This window comes from Propithecus coquereli, unplaced genomic scaffold (genome assembly GCF_000956105.1).
Source record: "Propithecus coquereli isolate 6110/MARCELLA unplaced genomic scaffold, Pcoq_1.0 Scaffold220, whole genome shotgun sequence".
NCBI classification, from domain to species: Eukaryota; Metazoa; Chordata; class Mammalia; order Primates; family Indriidae; genus Propithecus; species Propithecus coquereli.
The window spans coordinates 2,229,138-2,247,925 of record NW_012147190.1 but is presented as its reverse complement, the minus strand read 5'-3'; the positions used below and the strand labels follow the sequence as shown (position 1 = coordinate 2,247,925).

At 44.4% G+C, this 18,788-nt stretch overlaps 1 protein-coding gene across 1 annotated transcript in view; it reads left to right on the top strand.

Moving 5' to 3' along the window:
• ATP10B (ATPase, class V, type 10B) overlaps nucleotides 1-18,788 on the top strand; it is a 95,425-nt gene that overhangs the window by 52,469 nt on the left and 24,168 nt on the right. The window contains exons 10-15 of the mRNA XM_012644798.1: nucleotides 2,406-2,597; nucleotides 4,070-4,670; nucleotides 7,052-7,161; nucleotides 9,065-9,191; nucleotides 12,168-12,352; nucleotides 17,077-17,398. Of these exons, the coding sequence (XP_012500252.1) occupies nucleotides 2,406-2,597; nucleotides 4,070-4,670; nucleotides 7,052-7,161; nucleotides 9,065-9,191; nucleotides 12,168-12,352; nucleotides 17,077-17,398 (1,537 nt within the window). The remainder of the gene's footprint in view (nucleotides 1-2,405; nucleotides 2,598-4,069; nucleotides 4,671-7,051; nucleotides 7,162-9,064; nucleotides 9,192-12,167; nucleotides 12,353-17,076; nucleotides 17,399-18,788) is intronic.

Genomic DNA, 18,788 nt, shown 5'->3' with positions numbered 1-18,788 from the left:
GACCCTGGAATCTGGTTCAAGGAGTTTGCAGAGGAGTATTAATAAGAGAACATAGCTATTTTACTGTGACCACAGAAAGGAAAAACTTTAGACTAGCAGTCCAGGTGTCTGAGTTCTGAATGTGGCTTTACACTGACACACTGGATGACATTGGTTAAATCAGCCTATCTCTCTGGGTTTCAATTCAATTTCGAGTTAGGATTAGTTTCATCTCAATTTGGGACTGTGAGAATCTGGTGAGATCATATAAATGACATTGCTCGGGAAGGTAGGAAGAGCTTCACACACGTGAGCTCCTGTCGTGAAGACTGCACTCAAAGCCAGAGAGGATGGATAACGCATGCATCTTTCCCAAGCTTTCCAAAAATAATGAGTCCACATGGTATGGATAGTTCATCATTGCTTACAAGGCAATGGAAGGAAATGCAGATTTGGTGCAGTTTTATTATGAATAGCACTCTTCCTTGTGATGAGTAGACTTTTGTCCTGGAAGTTGTCTTCTTAAGATGGTTTGAGCAAGTTGGGGTGTGAATGTTGACTCGTGGGGAGCACCCCAAGTGGAGGCTGGAACTCTTGGAGAGTATGTACTCCATCCTAGCGGTATGTATCTGTTTCCTCCCCTCTAGTAGCAGCTCCAGGGAGGACAGAATCACACTTCTGGAAGTCACTGCATTTGACAGTCAGAAAAAACAGTCTGAGGACTCTTTTCCTGTGAGATTTTTTTTAATCTGAACTTGGGTTCTTATTTGTACAGCTCATTGGCCCTCAGTCTTCACCTTGCATGAATCAATCAAGATTCCCTCGGTCTATCTTTTTCAACCATTGACTTTCTTCTAAGCTATAATTTATCTGTGAACTCTGAACACTGACAGAAATGGTCTTATGTGAAAGCTTCTTTGCAAAATGGCTTTGTCATATCGAACTATTGAGAGCTGGTGTTTGCCGAGCTTCTGCTTCAAACAAAGCTGTCATTAGAGCTCTAAAAGACACAGCCTCATGGAAAATTCAATCTCTCTATCTTCGAGGCTCTTACCTTATCTCTAGGGAGATTAAACATGGACATAAGAAAAGTGAATTTAAAATATAGGTCAAGTCAAGACGCCGGTGGGGAGGTAGGCAGAGCCTAACTCCACTGCTGCCGCTGCCGCCACCACCTCTGCTCCAGTTGTTTCTGGGTCTTCAAGTTCTCACCACTTGGGAGAAGCTGTCAGAGCATCAGATCCCTGGGAGGAATAGAGAAGGCAAAGCAAGAGAAAATAAATAAACAAACAAACAAATAATAAAAAAGATATAGGTTAATATGCGGAGAATTCCAAAGGGATGGTTCTAGTGGCAATTTCTACAAAGATGGAAAAAATTGGAAACCCATGAGTTAGATCCAGCCCAGAGAGAGAGAGAGAGAGAAGAGAGAAAGAAATAGAAAGAAAGAAAGAAAGAAAGAAAGAAAGAAAGAAAGAAAGAAGAAAAAAGAAAAGAAAGAAAAGGGTTATGCATCATGTCTGCTTTATCTTGAAAAATCAGGAGATTTGGCCAACTAAACCAGCATTGGAGCATTTCACTCAGCAAAGCAGTTGCCACCCTTTAGATAAGGTAGGACCCAGATCTCACAACTCCCCCCACCCGCAATGTCCTTATTTGTACCTTGACCCACTTCCCTCATTCACTTTACATGCCTGACTCCCGTGGACATTCTGAGTTCAAGAACCTGCCATTGTGGTTCAAAAAAAAAGAATTCATTGTGAGCTGAATACGATCCCATGAACAGGTGGGATTTCTCATGGTTATTGAATTCTAGGTAGGATTTTGGTAGATAAAAGAGGATTTTTCAAACAGAGTGTGTTCATAGAGGGAGAGGTACATTCAGACAGCAACAAGCAGACCACTGGGCTGAGCTGAAAGTCCACATTGGGAAGTGCTGGAAATAAAGAGAGGAGATGCAAACTGTGAAAGAATCTAAATGTCAGGTGAACTGATTGTGTTAACAAGGGGAGCTCCTGAAGGTTTTCTGAGGTCAAGGAGGAAAATGGAGTTTTAGAAAGATTGCACATACTCATGAAAGGTTAAAAAGAAAAAAGGTGAGAGACATCAACATTGGTTAGAGGCTGGTGCAGAAGTCCAGGATAGAGGGTCTGAGCATGGTAGGAAGCAGCAGGAATGGGCAATAAATCGTGGGAAGATATGGGGAGGGAAGAACCGGCAGTTGATGGACATGTCGGGTTGAGGAGCAAGAAGAAATCACATAAGAATCAGCAACGATCTGGTCTGCAGGAGAGGGGAACATGCAGGATGCGAGACTGCTGTGTAGACTGTATCATCCTTTTCCCGGCCGTGCAAAGAATCTGCTGCAGGGGCCTTCCTCCCCAGGCCCTTCAGGAAAGGCTCTCATTCAGGCCTTTCTCTTCCAGGAGAAAGATGTGACTCCAGATAGACACCTACTGACCAAGGTTCGAGATGCTGCCCTATGGCTGGAGACCTTGTCAGACAGCAGACCCACCAAGGCTTCCCTCTCCACTGCCTCCTCCATTGCCGACTTCTTTCTTGCCCTAACCATCTGCAACTCCGTCATGGTGTCCACGACCACTGAGCCCAGGCAGCGGGTAAGGACTGGTGAAGATTGGAGGTGGAGCGGAGGAGAGATAGGGAAGTAGAAGGTAGGGTGGGGGCAATGTGGGAAGCCCTGATCAAGGAGACATGATGCCTGGGTCCTGGCCATGGTGTCACCGTTCCATCCCTGTGAGAACTTGAAAAGATCTCTTACCCTCTCTGAGTCTGCTTCCTCATTTTTAAATAAAATGGAAGACGTTATCTATGAGCTCTTTGTCTACCCTTCAAACTTTGTCTTTCTGTTCGCAGGGTAGCTATTAAGAGTTAATATTTACTGAGCACTTAGCTATGTGCCAAGCTTCATGCCAAACACTTTACCTGCATTATCATTTAATTCTCACAGCCCAACAACTCTATGAGCTGATATGTTCTTGGATTTAACAAGCAAAAAAATGACGGCTCAGAGAATTTGAGTAACTTAACAAAGGACATACAATTAACACATGGCAGAACCGTCCATGCAACTCTGTAACGACTCCTAATAGCACTGTTACACTGCTCTCTGCTTTTATTTATACACAGGGGCTCCAAATAATTAATACTGTGATGTTCTTCCCATGGAAATAATGTAGCTAGATGGTCATTTATGTAGAGTTATACTTTGACATCTACTGAAGGTAGATTTGTCTTCAATTTTCCACAAACTCTCAGCCAAGCTGCTCCCTTGTGGAGTCACTGACAGGAATAATTAAGTGGTACAACTTGTGTCTGTGAAACCAAGACAAGAGGGTTCACTCAGGCTCGACACCACAGCCTTTCCTTACTATGCCCAGATTCTAAACCACTCTGAAAAGTCACCAAGTTATGAGAGCTCTTCAGGGAGTTTGGGGAGGCAGGAAGCATTATCTGAGAAATTAACTATATTTTTGAGGGGTGAAGAAGTGACATTTTAAGGACAATACCCGACTCTCAATTTCCAAGTTCCCTTTAGCTGGCAGAGAGCTCCAGAGCCCAGTCTCTGGGGCCAGGCAGACACAGCTTTGAGTCCAAGCTCTCCTCCCTGCACACAGGTGATTGTGGCCAATTTATTTAACTTCTTTGTGCCTCAGTGTCCTCATCCAAAAATTGGGATAATGATAGTATCCCATAGAATTGCTGAGAGAATGAAATGAGATACTGCACACAAAGATGAACTAGAAAAGGTTATGGTAAGTATTCAGGAAATGTGAACTCTCATCTCCTTTTCTTTCTTTTGCCCAAACTCAGAATAGGATGATCAAAAGATAGAGGAAAATGAGCACTGTCAACCCCAAGAATGTCAGGGCTGGAAGGAAACATCTGCCCTAACTCTCTCATTTTGTGGTTAGGGAAACTGAGGCCCACAGAGGAGAAGAGACTTGCCCACGATCACAGAAGGCCCAAATAGTCTGCCTATTGCAAAATTGCCTTCATATTCTGCATAAGACAGCTTGATATTATCTCCAACGTTGAGAGTAATGTTCTACTTTCCTCTTTTGGCCACAAGGTCACCATCCCACCCTCAACCAAGGCTCTGGCCATGTCCCTGGAGAAGATTCAGCAGCTCTTCCAGAAGTTGAAGCTATCAAGCCTCAGCCAGTCATTCTCGTCCACTGCACCCTCTGACACAGACCTGGGGGAGAGTCCGGGGGCCAATGTGCCCACCCCAGACTCGGATGAGAGAGACGATGCATCTGTGTGCAGTGGAGGCTACTCTACCGATGGCGGCTACAGGAGCAGCATGTGGGACCAAGGCGACATTCTGGGTTCTGGGTCAGGCACATCCTTGGAGGAGGTGCTAGAAGCCCCGGCTCCAGGCCTGGCTGGGCCCGAGCTCTGTTATGAGGCTGAGAGCCCTGACGAGGCGGCCCTTGTGCACGCTGCCCATGCCTACAGCTTCACGCTGGTGTCCCGGACGCCTGAGCAGGTGACCGTGCGCCTGCCCCAGGGCACCTGCCTCACCTTCGACCTCCTCTGCACCCTGGGCTTTGACTCCATCAGGAAGAGAATGTCTGTGGTTGTGAGGCACCCGCTGACTGGTGAGATCATCGTCTACACCAAGGGCGCTGACTCAGTCATCATGGACCTGCTGGAAGACCCAGCTTGCGGTGAGTCCTGCCTCACCAGGGCTCCAGGGACAAAGGGCTCTGGAGGTGAAGAGGCAGTGTGCAATGGGAATCGGGAGTTCAGGTTACAGTGCCACCTGGCCCAGCAGGTCCCAACTGCAATATAGGCCCACAAGATGCTCTCCTCAAAGCAAGATCCTTAAAGCACACTGTATTTTACATCTCATTGGCCTGGAGAATCGCAGTGTCCATTAGCATATCAAAGACTACAAAGTCTTATAGCAGGGAAATGTCTTTATCTTTATTGATCCCAATTTCCAGTTTTCCAAACCCATTTAAACATGGATTATTCACACACAATCTTTTGCACAAGAATGTCCATTAACATACACTGGAACACCCTGTGGTCCTAACTCTTCACTTTGGCGAGAATCCAAATCAACCCATAAAGAGAAGTGACTTAGAAGAGGGGACACAGCTAACAGGTGTTAAATCCCAGGCCCAGGTATCCTGAATTTCTGTTCAGATCTTGTTTCATGCTGCCAGAATCCTGCACCGGGCTCAGGGCACTCTGGGAAGCCTCAGGTGTCCTTTCTCATCCTTTCCCCCCACCTTCCCCAGATGGATTTTTCATAAACTTGCAATGAGCCAAAAAAATGTTCCAAAGTCCATACCTGTCATTGTCCGATTTTGGAGCAGCATGAATTAGTGTGCAGCAGCTTTCTGATGGCTAACAAGGCAAAGACAGTTATGGGGCTATGATTCTCCCAGGATAGTAGATTCTAGCCAAGCTTTAGAATCGCCCAGGCAGCCCTGTGCCTCCTGCATTATCTGCTGTGGATCAGGGCCAAGAAGTTCATGGGGATTGATTAGTGTTTCGAATGGGAAGGGAGCTAATTAGTTCTCTTTATCCCAGATTCTGGCAGACAAGTAAATTTGGTACTTTTGAGTTAAGGGGCCTATCCCTGGGCAGCAGCCATTCGAGCAGCTCTGGAGATGTTTCTTTATTTGCTCCTCATCTGATTGCAAAATAGATTAGAGACGTTTCCAATAAAAGGCACATACACAATGTTACTCTGAGAATTAAGAAGCAAAACTTTGAATGGGGGCTGGGGGAATAACCCCAGGTTTAATAATATTTACGGTGTTTGAATATTTGATTTGACGCGGAGGTTCCTGACAGCCTGAGTGAAAAGGTAAACTCAAAGCGTGGCAAATAGAAGACAGAAAAGGTTTAATCTCGGGAGCTGGTGTCTTTCAAAATAAAACATTGTAATAGCGCTCAACAAGAAAACTCACAAATGAAGACTGTGTTTAAGGCACCAGGAAAACAGGAGTACCTGAAAAATGAATCATGGTATCCATTAGCATATTGAATAAATAATATCATTATTAAAACAGTCTTTGAAAGTATTTTTATGTTACGTAAAAACAGCCTTAGAGTAGTACCATGGGGAAAAAAATTAGAATTTTGTTGGACTTACCTCGTTATTAAGAATTATATTTTTAATTTTTCATTAAATTCCAGGATGATGCACAGATTCGGTTCACTACGAGGCCTTCTAAAAATCGCAATCCAGCCCTAGTTAAATAAAAAAAATTCTAAAGCCTTTTCCAAGCTCAGCTTTACAAAGTGCTGTGATTGATGAGTGATACCGGTGGCAGCTTAGATAAAGACAATGGTTGTGACATCGATTCCCCACACACAACAGCCAATGCAGGCTTAGAACTGTTTGTTATAGAATTAGATAGATAAAAGAACTGAAATTTCAAGAGAAATAAACAAATTACTTCTGATAGAAACTTATGTAGAACTTCACAAAGGGGACTTTGAGCAACACACTGAAATATTTTTCACACTAGATTTACAGGAAATGCAAAAAAAAAAAAAAAAAAGTTTTTTCTAAGACCATTTCTTGCATAGAAAAAAGGCTAACTCAGCAAACCCAATGCGGTGAAGAACTTAGCTAGTGAGATTCCGAAGTCAGGTGGCCATCCAGGGCTAAGGTGGTGACACAAAACACCGTAGGTGACAATAAAGGTTCAGACTTCTGGTGCCTGATTCTGCTGGGCTTCAACTGGACCTGAGAATCTCTAGTATTTGATTAAGTTCCCAGGCGACTCTCATGAAAACAGGTGCTTAGGAGAAGTACCTTAGACCACCTACCTTCCTTAATAGCATTTTTCTCAGGCAGGCTTTTGATGACAAGATAAAGAGAGCGGGCAATGTCAGGACTCCTGGAGTTGTCACCTGCTAGGGCAACCTGACAGCCAGGAGAGCTCCTGTGTGTTTCTAGGGTGGGCTGTGAAGGGAATTCCTCCTCTAAAGCATTTGTAGCCAACTGGGAAGATCCCGGGGTGTTGGGGATGGGGATCTCTAAGCATCTGTACATGGCTTCATGGGGACAATGACTATTTCACAGTGACTAACATTGATGTGGAAAAGAAGCTGAAGAAAATCCAAGCCCGGACCCAAAAGCACCTAGACTTGTATGCAAGAGACGGTCTGCGCACGCTGTGTATCGCCAAGAAGGTAAGAACAAAGTCTTCCGAGCATGCTTCCGATGTCATTGCTGAATGGCCTCAACCCTGCTCTGTCTTATTTTCTTTATAAAAGATGATTAGAGTTGGTTGTTTTAATATTTTCAAGATTAGCTATTCTGACTCACCACAAAAACCCATCACTGACCATTTTCCTGGAGCAGAGGTCCCATACCAGTGTGGCTAGATAATTTAAGTCACAATTTTGTCTTCAAAGGATCCTTTTAAAATTTGCACTATTTGCCTAAACTTAAATTTCGGGAGCTTTTTCGTATTCACATAAAAATCTAGATTTCTGGTTTCCCTTAAAAATTTAGAGGATCTGGCAAACTGTCTCCATTTTTGAATGGCAGCGATCAGCTACAACCGGGCAGGAGTCAATTCCTTTGATGAGAGATATGTTCAGGTGTGTTCTGCACTTGGCCATAGTCCCTACCACTCCCTACTGCATTGCCCTTGGCCTAGGTATAGTCATGTACATGATCCACCTTATGTTCTGCAGATCTTTGACTTTGTAGCCCCTGTAAGAGAGACAGGCAGTGAGTGCTGTGAATCACAGAGCAGGGGCATCTAATGAGGCACCTAAAATCTAGTAGGGGTGCTATGATGGGCATACATTTCTAGATAGCTAAAGTGGTTTCCCCTCCATAAACTCCCAGGGCTCTGCATCTCTTTTATAGTGCTTGATACAGCATTGAAGTTGAGCACCCACTTTAAAGCCAGACCCACCTGGGCGCCAGTCTCAATATCACTACTTTTAGATATGTGACCTTAATCAAATTTCTTCATCTCTCTGAGTTTTATCTATAAAATGGTGCTAATCCTCCCTACTTCATGCAGTTGTCACGGAGAATAACTAAGATAACACGTGCACAGCATCTGGGACAGCGATGAATCCTTACTACTACTCTATGAATTGGAACTATACCCTTACCACCTTCTACTTTCCATTGAAGTTATTTATGCATGTTTTGCTCCCCTAAGATACTGTGCATTCCTCAAAAGCAAAAGGCCTACTTTTGTCCCTTTGGTTTTCCCTATAGTACCATGCAGAGGGACTCAAGAAATATTTTTTTGCTTGGACAAAAGAATCCTTCATTGCTATAAGAGACAGTATACATGCAATGCCAACAGAAGGGTCTGAGAGTGCTATGGGACTGCAAGGGAGGAAGATGTGGCCGCGAGCTGCATTCTGCCAGCCCTCAGGCACCTCCAGTGTGTGACACCATGCCTGCTGGGCTGGTCAGCAGGCTGTGCAAGATCTGGCTGCTGCTCCTCTTGCCAGCCTCATTCTGAGCCTTTTCCACCTTGATTTCCGTCCTCCCACCACCTGATCTATTCAAGGAACAGAAAGAAGGGCAAGTCCATCGCTGTTTCACAGCCTTTGCACTTGGTCTTCTCCAGGACTGACCCTCTTTTGTCTTTGAATCTTAGTTTGCATGTCACTTGTCAAGGAGACCTGAAGATCCAAAAAGAAAGCAGCCCCCCTCCCTGAAGTTATTCCCCCATCCCCTTACACGCCATCATAGCACCCTTATTTTCTGCATAGCACTCGTTGAAATGATCTATTCTTTTAAATTTTATGCTTGGATATTATCTCACACCCTCCACCAGATATGAGCCCAGACATACAGGGACCTTGTTTGTCTTGATCATCTCCAGTGCCCTGCACACAATGAGGGCTCAATGGATGCTTGGTGGTAATGGAACACAAGGATCAATCTTCATTGATTCAGGCATTCAAAAAAAAATCAAGGAGGAGAAAGTCCCATCTAATTATTAATATGTAGTGAGATTCAAACAGGCCCATGGGAGGCCCAGCAGATAGGGACGGGAGAGGGAATTCTCTTGCTAACCCACCTGAGATTGCTAAAGAGCATTTTCCTGTCCCATAGGTCATAAGTGAAGAGGACTTCCGGAGGTGGGCCAGTTTTCGGCGTGAGGCTGAGGCATCCCTCGAAAACCGAGATGAGCTTCTAATGGAGACAGCGCAGTGTCTGGAGAATCAACTCACCTTACTCGGTAGCTAAAAATAAGTCATCATTATATGAAAAAAGGAAAGCGGCAAGTTGGGAAGGAAGTTCTTGGCCTTAATTCTGACACTGCTACAAATGTGTCTCAATGAGCAGCCTTCCCTGGGGTGCCCTTCCAGGCATTTGGCATAAATGGGCTGCACTGATACCCAGTCCAGACACCACACACAGCTTCCTTAGGATGCTCCGGGAGCATTACTATGCTCCCCGCAGGAGGAAGCCTCTGAATTTGGCTCCTTACCCAACAGCACACTCCTCCATTCATTTAGATGTTTGTTGAGCACCTACTATGTACCAAGTAGCATGCTAGGCAATAGGGCTACAATAAGGAACAGGAGCCACAGAGTCTGTTCTCCAAGAGCTCTGGGAGGAGGCTGGACAATTAGGCAAGTGATTTTAACAGAGTGTGATGAGAACTGGGCTAGAAGATGGACCAGGTGGGGTGAAAGCACAAAGTAGAAGATGCCAACCTAGCCCGGGGACCAGGGCAGGCCTGGCTGTTGACTGAGAGGAAGAAGACAAGCTTGTCAGGCAGAAGGAAGGGCCCAAATGAAGGCCGAGAGGTAGGAGCCTGGACTGGCAGAAAACACAGGGATCTGCCGTGGCTGCACCGCAGGGTGTGGGGAAGAAATGATGTGAGGGGACCCAGATTACAAAGCACCGTATAAATCGTAGGCTAAAAGTTTAGAGAGGGCCAGGGGGTGAAAGCAGGGACAGGTTGTGCGTTGCAAAAGTTACTCTGGCTGCTGCTGTGCAGGAGTTAGGTTGCTGTACTGGGGGAAAGATGAGAAGACAGAGATCAGTTAAGAGACAGGTTGTGTGTCTATGGGATAAAAAGTATTACCAAGGGGAAAAGGGATGCTTTATTGATTAGGATTAATCTCCTCCTACCTTGGGAGCAAGATCTAGATAAATAGTGCCCTAACAGCATGCTCTAACCATGTAGCAAAAGCCTTCTTTCATCTCAGTGGGCAATGCTGGCCTGGGGGCGAGGCTCAACTTCCAGCCCTGTCATGACCTTGCTGTGTGCCCAGGAACATGCCCCTGCACCCCTCTGAGCTTTGGCTTCTCCTCTGGCTGAATCATACTGCTTGAGCTGCCCAGCCAGGGTTCAAGGGGAAAGACCCCAGGTCGCTGTCACATGGTGATACCTGTGCATATAAAAGGTACCAGCAACAAGGTTGAGTTGCCAGGATGGCTGCAAGGCAGGGAGAGGGCCACTTCCTTCAGCCTTCTGTTTCTTATGTCTCGGCTGCAGAGGCCTTTGCATGCCGCCCCAAAAGGCCCCCTTTCAGGCTGGACACGAGGAGTCATTTTATTAACAACAAGAACCAGAGGGTGGTTAGGCCAGACAACTCGATCCACCACACACGGCCACCAGAAAGTCATCCCATTAGGGCTCCCGAGCCACTTCTTGCCCCTGGGAGGGCCTTTGTTTCCGTGCAGCACTCCAGTGCCCACCCGTGGGAGGTGTTCATCAGCTGGTTCTGCATGAACAGAACACACTTGTCAGAACCTGCCGCTTCCCCTGGCTGGGAAAGGCTTTCACGACCTTCCTGTTTCATTTTCTCTTTCACACAAATAAATGTGTTTTTCCTCGTCTCTCCTTCATTCTGCCTCGCTGTCATATAAATCAGCCTCAGCATCTCACCTTCCGGACTAGCCCAGAAAAGGAAAGACGAGGCTCGAGCCATCACTTTCCATGGGGCTGTTTACCTGCGCGTTTGAACCTGAAATGCAAGACACGCGCGCTTCCGGGTAGAGAGGTTGTTTTCCTCCCCCGAGGTGGCTTGGAAAGGAGAGGACTGAGCTGAGAAGAGATTTCATCTTCACGCCAACAAACTAGCACACCATTAAAACGCTGCTTTACCTTCGCGCGATCTCAAAATATGAAATGATCTTCTCAATATGCATCCAATATAGCTGCTTTGCCAACCTATTGTCACTCTGGATTATCAAAAGAAACAAAATGCCTCGCTCCTGCCCAGAGTGAGCTGGGCATAGCCATTAGTCTGTGGTCTGGAATGAATCTCAATTGAAATGCAGATTTATTTTCGCTTAATCTCTTAGCAACTATTCAATACTGGGGTATATATTCACCAGGGTTGATGCTAAGCTTGAGATCATTCAAAAATTATGGAATCTAAAAAAAAAAAAAAAATTAGGGAATCTGCATGTTTAATTCCCTCCATGAATATTATCAAAAATATGAGCCCCTATTCATTCCGTGATCAGGTTGCAGGGCAGAGATGTCAGTCTCCCCACTTCCCTGTTCCTATTGCTCCAGGCCGCTGTCATTGCTCCTCTGCACGCCTACCCAGCCTCCTAAGTAGGGGCTAGCCCTGAATCTCATCCCCTTTCTCCAATTTCCAATCTATTCTCTAGAATGAGCTTAAAACTCAAAACTGATTCTGTCACTCCCCAGCTTGACAGCCTTGAATAGCTTCCTATGCTACCAAAGAAATTACAAATCCCTTAGGCCCTGGCAAGGCTCTGCATAATCCCACAGTCTTTACCTCCCTCCCAGCCTCATCTCTCACCTCACTCTGCCTCCCTTTCTGTGTCTTCTACTCTAACCTCTGGGCCTCCATTCATGCTGATCCCTGCACCTGGGATTCTCCTCTGCCATCTCCTGGCTTTGTCTTCCAGGTCTGAGCTTAAATGGCACTTCCCCAGCAAGGCCCACCCTGGTCTTCTAGGTGAAGTTAGGGTCTCCTGACATAGAGTCACATGGCAACCTGACCTTCTGTCATCATATAGGGCAGTTATAAATACTTATTCAACAACCTTTGAGCTCCAACAGGTTAGAGACCAGCTCTCTCTAGTTCACTGTGTGTCCTGGGTGCCTGGCACAGCCTAGCTCAGGGACCATGTCTACTATTGCCTGGCTTCACAGAGCTTTGGAGGAATTAAGCAGCTACTCTTTGACCATAAACGAGAGCTCTGGTGTCTTTGGTCACTCCAGGAGCGACTGGGATCGAAGATCGGCTGCAGGAAGGAGTTCCAGACACAATCGCTGCTCTGCGGGAGGCTGGCATCCAGCTCTGGGTCTTGACTGGAGACAAGCAGGAGACAGCAGTCAATATCGCCTATTCCTGCAGACTGTTGGATCAAATTGACACTGTTTACACCATTAATACAGAGAATCAGGTGAGGCCAGTAGGGACCAGATATCCAAGTACAAAGCAGCCCCTAGGCCAACAGGAGACAGGCTTATGGTGGGATTTGGGTACACTGGGAAAGCACTCCCACCCCCAAAATATCACTGAATCTTGGATTTTGGAGGACCCTGGAAGTCATCCAGCCCAATATCTTGCACTTCATCCCCACACATGGCTGACTGGTGTCTTTTGTATTACTTCTGGCACTACTTAGTAGGAAGTTTTACCTCTCCCAAATTCTACTCTTGATCCCATCTTCCCATTTTATAGGTAAGGAAACTGAAGATCACTGGGGCCAAATCACTTGCCCAGGTTCACCCTGATAGTTTCTGATAAACAGAACTAAGTCTAGAGCTCTGTCCTCCTGCCGGACTGGTGCTATTTACATTCTACCACATTATTCGCTCATAGAACTCAATTGTCAGTTTCTTGCTACTTAACATCAACTCATGCATTGAAAAAGTCCCAATTAAACTGAAATTATTCTGAGTTTAAAATTTCAGCACCAATTTCTATGTCACATTGGTCTGTCACATAGCAGAAGCCTGAAGGGTATAATACACGAGGCCAATACATTTTGATGGGATGGGAGGGAGAAAGAATGAAGAAGCCAAGTCCTAAAACTGCAATTTTCAATCAGAATCGGGCATGGGTGTCCAGGAGTGAGATTTGGAGACAGGACTGTGGGAAATCTGAAGAAGCATATTCAAAGCTATGATACAATTTTGGATTTGGAAGGAAAAGTGTGTTTTCACCATGCAAATTGTAGAAGGCAAAGTTCCACCATCTTCTTGGCTGATGAAGATGGGAGGGGCAGTGACACGTGTGCTCCTATCGGAAGGGAGCAGGGACTGGGTTTTACGGAGGAGACTAATAAGGAGGGCACCGTACTGCAGAGGTGGTGGGCAGAGGGTACCTGGAGCCCCAGGGATACCACGGGGAAAAGGACAGAGAGGAGGGAGGAAGACAGGAAAAGGGAAGTTTCCAGAAATGGAGGCAGGGAGAACACTGCAATCTCCCTCTTTTTTTTTTTTGAATAGAGTCTCTCTTTGATGCCCTATCTAGCGTGCAGTGGCATCATTATAACTCACAGAAACCTCAAAGTATTGGGCTCAGGCGATCCTCCTGCCTCAGCCTCCCAAGTAGCCAGAACTACAGGTGCACACCACAACGCCCAGCTAATTTTTCCATTTTTAATAGAGATGGGGTCTCACTCTTCCTCAGGCTGGTGTCAAACTCCTGACCTCAAGCAATCCTCCCACCTTGAACTCCCAAAATGCTAGGATTACAGGCATGAGCCACCACGCCAGCTAATCTAGACCCAGAATAGAAGTTTAGGGGGGGTTATATTTGGGTTTTAATCCATGAAGAAACCATATACACATAATTTAAAAAAAAAAAGAGTAGTATAGACTGAAAAATGCCTGAGGCCCTTTTAGATGAATTGGAAAAATCATTTACTTTCCTATCAGCTGCACAGATTATGCTATGATTAGATTAAACCCCAGTGAATTTTCAAAATGAAAATAATCTCAGAGAAAAAAAGACTTTGGCTTTAATATTATGATTAGGAAAGAAAGTAATTTTCAGCTTGCTCGAGTGCTTGATCCCTACGCCTGCCTGTCCTGCTTGTGATGGAAATTCAGTTTGCAGTGATTCTTTCACTCCAGTTAATTCTGGAAGGGAGGACATCTGCAAACCAGGGAGGCAGCCAGCCCGAGAAGGGTGGAGTGGGCTTCCATGGATTCTGTTAAATGCCGTGCATTCCTGTAGGAAGCTGAAGATGTTTAGTGGTTAAATAGCCAAAGTTCCTAAGGAACAATCAGCCACACTCCATCTTTAATTCGGTCAATGTCAATTCTTTTAATACTGTCCAGGACCCTCCAAGATGGTGCCTGAATCCTCAGCCCTGCCTACACCCCGGGGCCCACTAAACCTGTAACATTAGTCTTTCTCATCCCTTTGCCTAGGAATAAGTTAGAGATGCATAAATATGTTAAGCCAGAAACTGGGGAAATACATTCTAAATCTTAAATTTATTTAAACCCCAGTTTAATGTAATTACATATTCAGTGGATATTTCCTCCAAGGGTTTTAATTTGCCTAATTCACTATAAATTGATTTAAGGCTACTGTCTCTTTGCTATGTATCCTAAAGCAATAAGCAAGTTATGAGACCTACCTAGACTTCAGGGTTCCCATCCACAAGATGAAGGAATTACTAACTCATCACTGGAAGTGTTGATCTGTCGAGGAGTTTTAAAAGGGACTGTATTAGATAAGAACGAATAATAACAATCACTATTATTGTTATTATTAACATGTATGGAAGGCTTAATGTGGTCTAAATACCATGGTTTTTGCACTTCCATTACCCTCATCTGTAAAATAGCGGTTAAAAATAATTATGTCACAGGATACTGGGAGGATTAAATAAAATCATAGAAGAAAAGTTCTTACTTATCACAGTACTTATATTAGTTATCTATTACTGAATAATAAATTACCCCAAATCTTAGCAGCTGAAACAATAGACATGTATTATCCCATGGTTTCTGTAGGTTAGGAGTCCAAGAACATCTTAACTGTGTGCCTCAAGTTTAAGGTCTCTCTTGAGGTTGCAATCAAGCTGTCAGGGCTGTGGGCTCACCTGAAGGCTCAACTGGGCAGATGATTTGGGAGTGGGAAGGAGTTCTGCTTCCAAGGTCACTCACATGATTGTTAGCAGGCCTCAGTTCCCTGCCTGTGGGCCTCTCCATAGCACTGCTATACAACGTGGCAGGTGGTTTCCCCCAGGACAAGGCATTCAAGAGAAAGAAAAAGAACCAAATTGGAAGCCACAGACTTTTTATAACCTAATATGGGGAGTGACATCCCATCACTTTTGCAGAATTCCCTTCATGAGAAAGGAGTCACTCGGTCTAGCCCATACACAATGGAAGGAGATTACACAAGAGCATGAATACCAGGAAGTGGAAATCACTGGGAACCATCTTACAGGTTGCCTACCACAGTACCTGACATATGCTAAATATTCAGTAAATGGTAACTATTATGATTATTACTCTAAAAAGTTGGACATAAGTAAATTCAGAGACTTAATTTTGAAGCTTATATCTCCAAAGATTTGCTGCAGTCATCTATTCGAGGAATTTATATATTTGGTACTAATCCCAACTTCCAGCAAGGACCACCTTGATCTCTTTCCCAGATAAGTGACTGTGGTACAACCATTTGCTCCTGAAACCACTTCCTGTGGCCCCTCTAGGCTCTGTGCAACCCTATTGCCTGCAAAGCTCAATTTAGCATATAAAAGGAAGACTCAGGAACAATGAGGTGTGGCTCTGTTCCTTCCAAAAGAAATTATTCTAGACATTTCCAGACAGAAATCTCTAGATCAGTGTTCCTCAAACCTGTCCCTTCAGAACTACCTTCACAATTTTCTCCAAAATCCACATATGATCTGTACTGTTTTTTATTTAATGATTTTAGTTAAATTGACTTGCTTTGAACATTGTTTATTTTTAGAAGAAATTTTTAGCACATCAATAAGTAAAAAGTCATCATCTCTTGCTGTGGATAAAAGAACACTGTAAAATGAAGAGCATGTGAAGAAAACAATACTGTTAAAATTGATAATACTTTTATGTGTTGCAACTTTATCTTTATTAAAAAGTGATGTTGGCCAGGCATGGTGGCTGTAATCCTAGCACTCTGGGAAGCCAAGGTGGGAGGATCACTTGAGCTCAGGAGTTCAAGACCAGCCTGAGCAAGAGAGAGACCCTGTCTCTACTAAAAATAGAAAAATTAGCCTGGTGTGGTGGCATGTGCCTGTAGTCCCAGCTACTTGGGAGGCTGAGGCAGGAGGATCGCTTAAGCCTAGGAATTTGAGGTTGCTGTGAGCTAGGTTGATGCCACGGCACTCTAGCCCTGGTGACAGAGCAAGACTCTGTCTCAAAAAAAAAAAAAAAAAAAGTGAAGTTCACGGAAGTTAAAAGAGATACTAAGAATATACTTAGAATCAAAATCTGACTTTATCTTTGATATAAAAAAAAGTAATAGAAGAAAATTGCTAAAAGGAAATAGCTTTCCTACTAGGCTTCAGGGTAAACACCAGAAAAAAAATCAGTAAGAAGAACTACAGTTTTTAGCACCCTTCATGGAGTAGACAATGTATTTTCTTTTATTAGGAAACCACAGTTCAAGTAGTAATGATACTGCCTCCACTACTGAGTATATATGACCTTGGATGAATTACTGAGATCTTATTTCCACTTCCTCATTTGTAAATTAAGATCTTCAATAAACACCCTACCTATCACACAGGAATGTTCTAAAGAACAAAGGAGAACTTAAATGACCTGTGAGAAGTAGAAAGCACCACACCAGCATGACACATTGTCATAATTTAACATCATATTAGTGTTATTTATTGTCTTATGCTGTCCTTGTATCAGTCTCCATCTTGCTGAGCTGTTTTCATTCCCATTCCCAAAAAGTGTCTCTTATTTTGACCATTAATTTGGTTCCAAATTATAATTGCTTTGATGCTATTTAAAATACCACAGAGAAATGTAAAAATTGGAGAATAACTCCTAAGTAGTCTCTGTGGCAGTAGAGTTTTACAACTATCTTACTAAAAAATAAAGTGAAACAGTTAACATCCATTTCCAAGGTTGCTTACTAATACTAGATTATTATAACTCTTTACAGGAAACCTGTGAATCCATCCTCAATTATGCATTGGAAGAGGTCAAGCAATTTTATGAACCACAGAAGCCAGACCGTAGGCCCTTTGGGTCCCGCCTCTGTTCCAAGACACCATCCACCAGCTCAGGGGCTGTGGTTCCAGAAGTTGGATTGGTCATCGATGGGAAGACACTGAATGCCATTTCCCAGGGAAAGCTGGAGAAGAAGTTCCTGGAGTTGACCCAATATTGTCGGTCTGTCCTGTGCTGCCGCTGCACCCCACTCCAGAAGAGTATGATCGTCAAGCTGGTGCGAGACAAGCTGAGCGTCATGACGCTTTCCATAGGTATCCACTGTGCTGAGACTCAGCTGGCAGCTTGGCAGGGATGATCTGACAAGAGCCCTGGGCCAGAGGTGGGAGGACAAGTATCATAGTCAAGATGCTTAGCCTACGGGTCATTATCTCAGAGGGAGAGAGTGCAGAGGACAGTCAAGATGTGGCAACTAGGAGATGAAGCAGAGGCTGAGTAGAGGGGGAGAGCGCATCAAAGACCTTTGGACTGGCAAGTCAGCTAAAGAAAAGTCAGGACTTAGATGGAGGCGAAAACCAACCAATTCAGGACATCCAGGTAGCTCAAGAAATGTTACCATCAACAATATACATACTTGGGCCATCTCAACTCTGGGATGCAAAGCATTTCCCCTTCAATACTTTACACGTGGCACGGCCTCAGGTGTTTATGGATTTGATATTCTTCTGAGGGTTGATGGCTGGTGGGGATATTTTAAAGATCAGGACCATCCCATGTTTAATTTTGTAAGTTCATTTCTAAATACAAGGCCAGCACAAAGCATATTCCCAACAAAGGCTAGCTAGTTGGTTGGTAAAGAATTGCTCAGAAGGGGCTAAACTTTAATAATACTAAGGCAGAGAACTAAAAACTGCACTTATTTAGCACCTTCCAGGAACAACCACACCTAGTTTACAAGAATCTTCATGATCTGGTCTTCATGACCCTCCAGCCACATGGCTGCCTTCTTCTTCCCAACACTTGGCTCCCAAGTGTTCCAACCTAATGAAACTGTTTACCATTTTCCATGGACCCTATCCTCTCTCACTTCCAGGTCTTGGCACAGGTTATTTCCTCTGTAAAACATTCCTTCTTCCAATCCCACCTAATTTTGCTTTCCTCTAGGTGCTCCCACAGCACCCAGTACTCATAGCTCCAAAGCACTGTTACACCTCCTATGATGGCCTCTCCGGGGACCATGTGTTCCTTGAGTATAGGAGCAGTGTCAGCCTTATTCACTGTTTGATCCCAGGCCCAGCACATACCAAGCACATAGCAAATATTGCATTCGCTTAGGGACATTCTCACAGATGGTGCCCATTCTCTTTCTGCTGCACAAACATGGAAAGAGATTTTCTTCCCTGACATTTCAAACAAGAGGCCTATGACACATGATGGGTTTTTTTCCTGGTCTTCAGGTAAATACAGTTCAGAACAACAAAAAAGTGGAGGAAGAAAGCAGAAAGAATGCAGGTAGCAGAACTTTAGCAACTGCATCCTACTTCTATACCCTCAATTGTCCTCTTTAGAAATTCAAACACACACAAGGCAATAGCCCAGGACGATTCCCTGAGGTTGGATATTGGCTTCACTTCCATAACAATAGAAACTAAACCAGCAGGGCGAGAAATAACATGGTTTCACACTTCAACTTCTCCCAGTTAG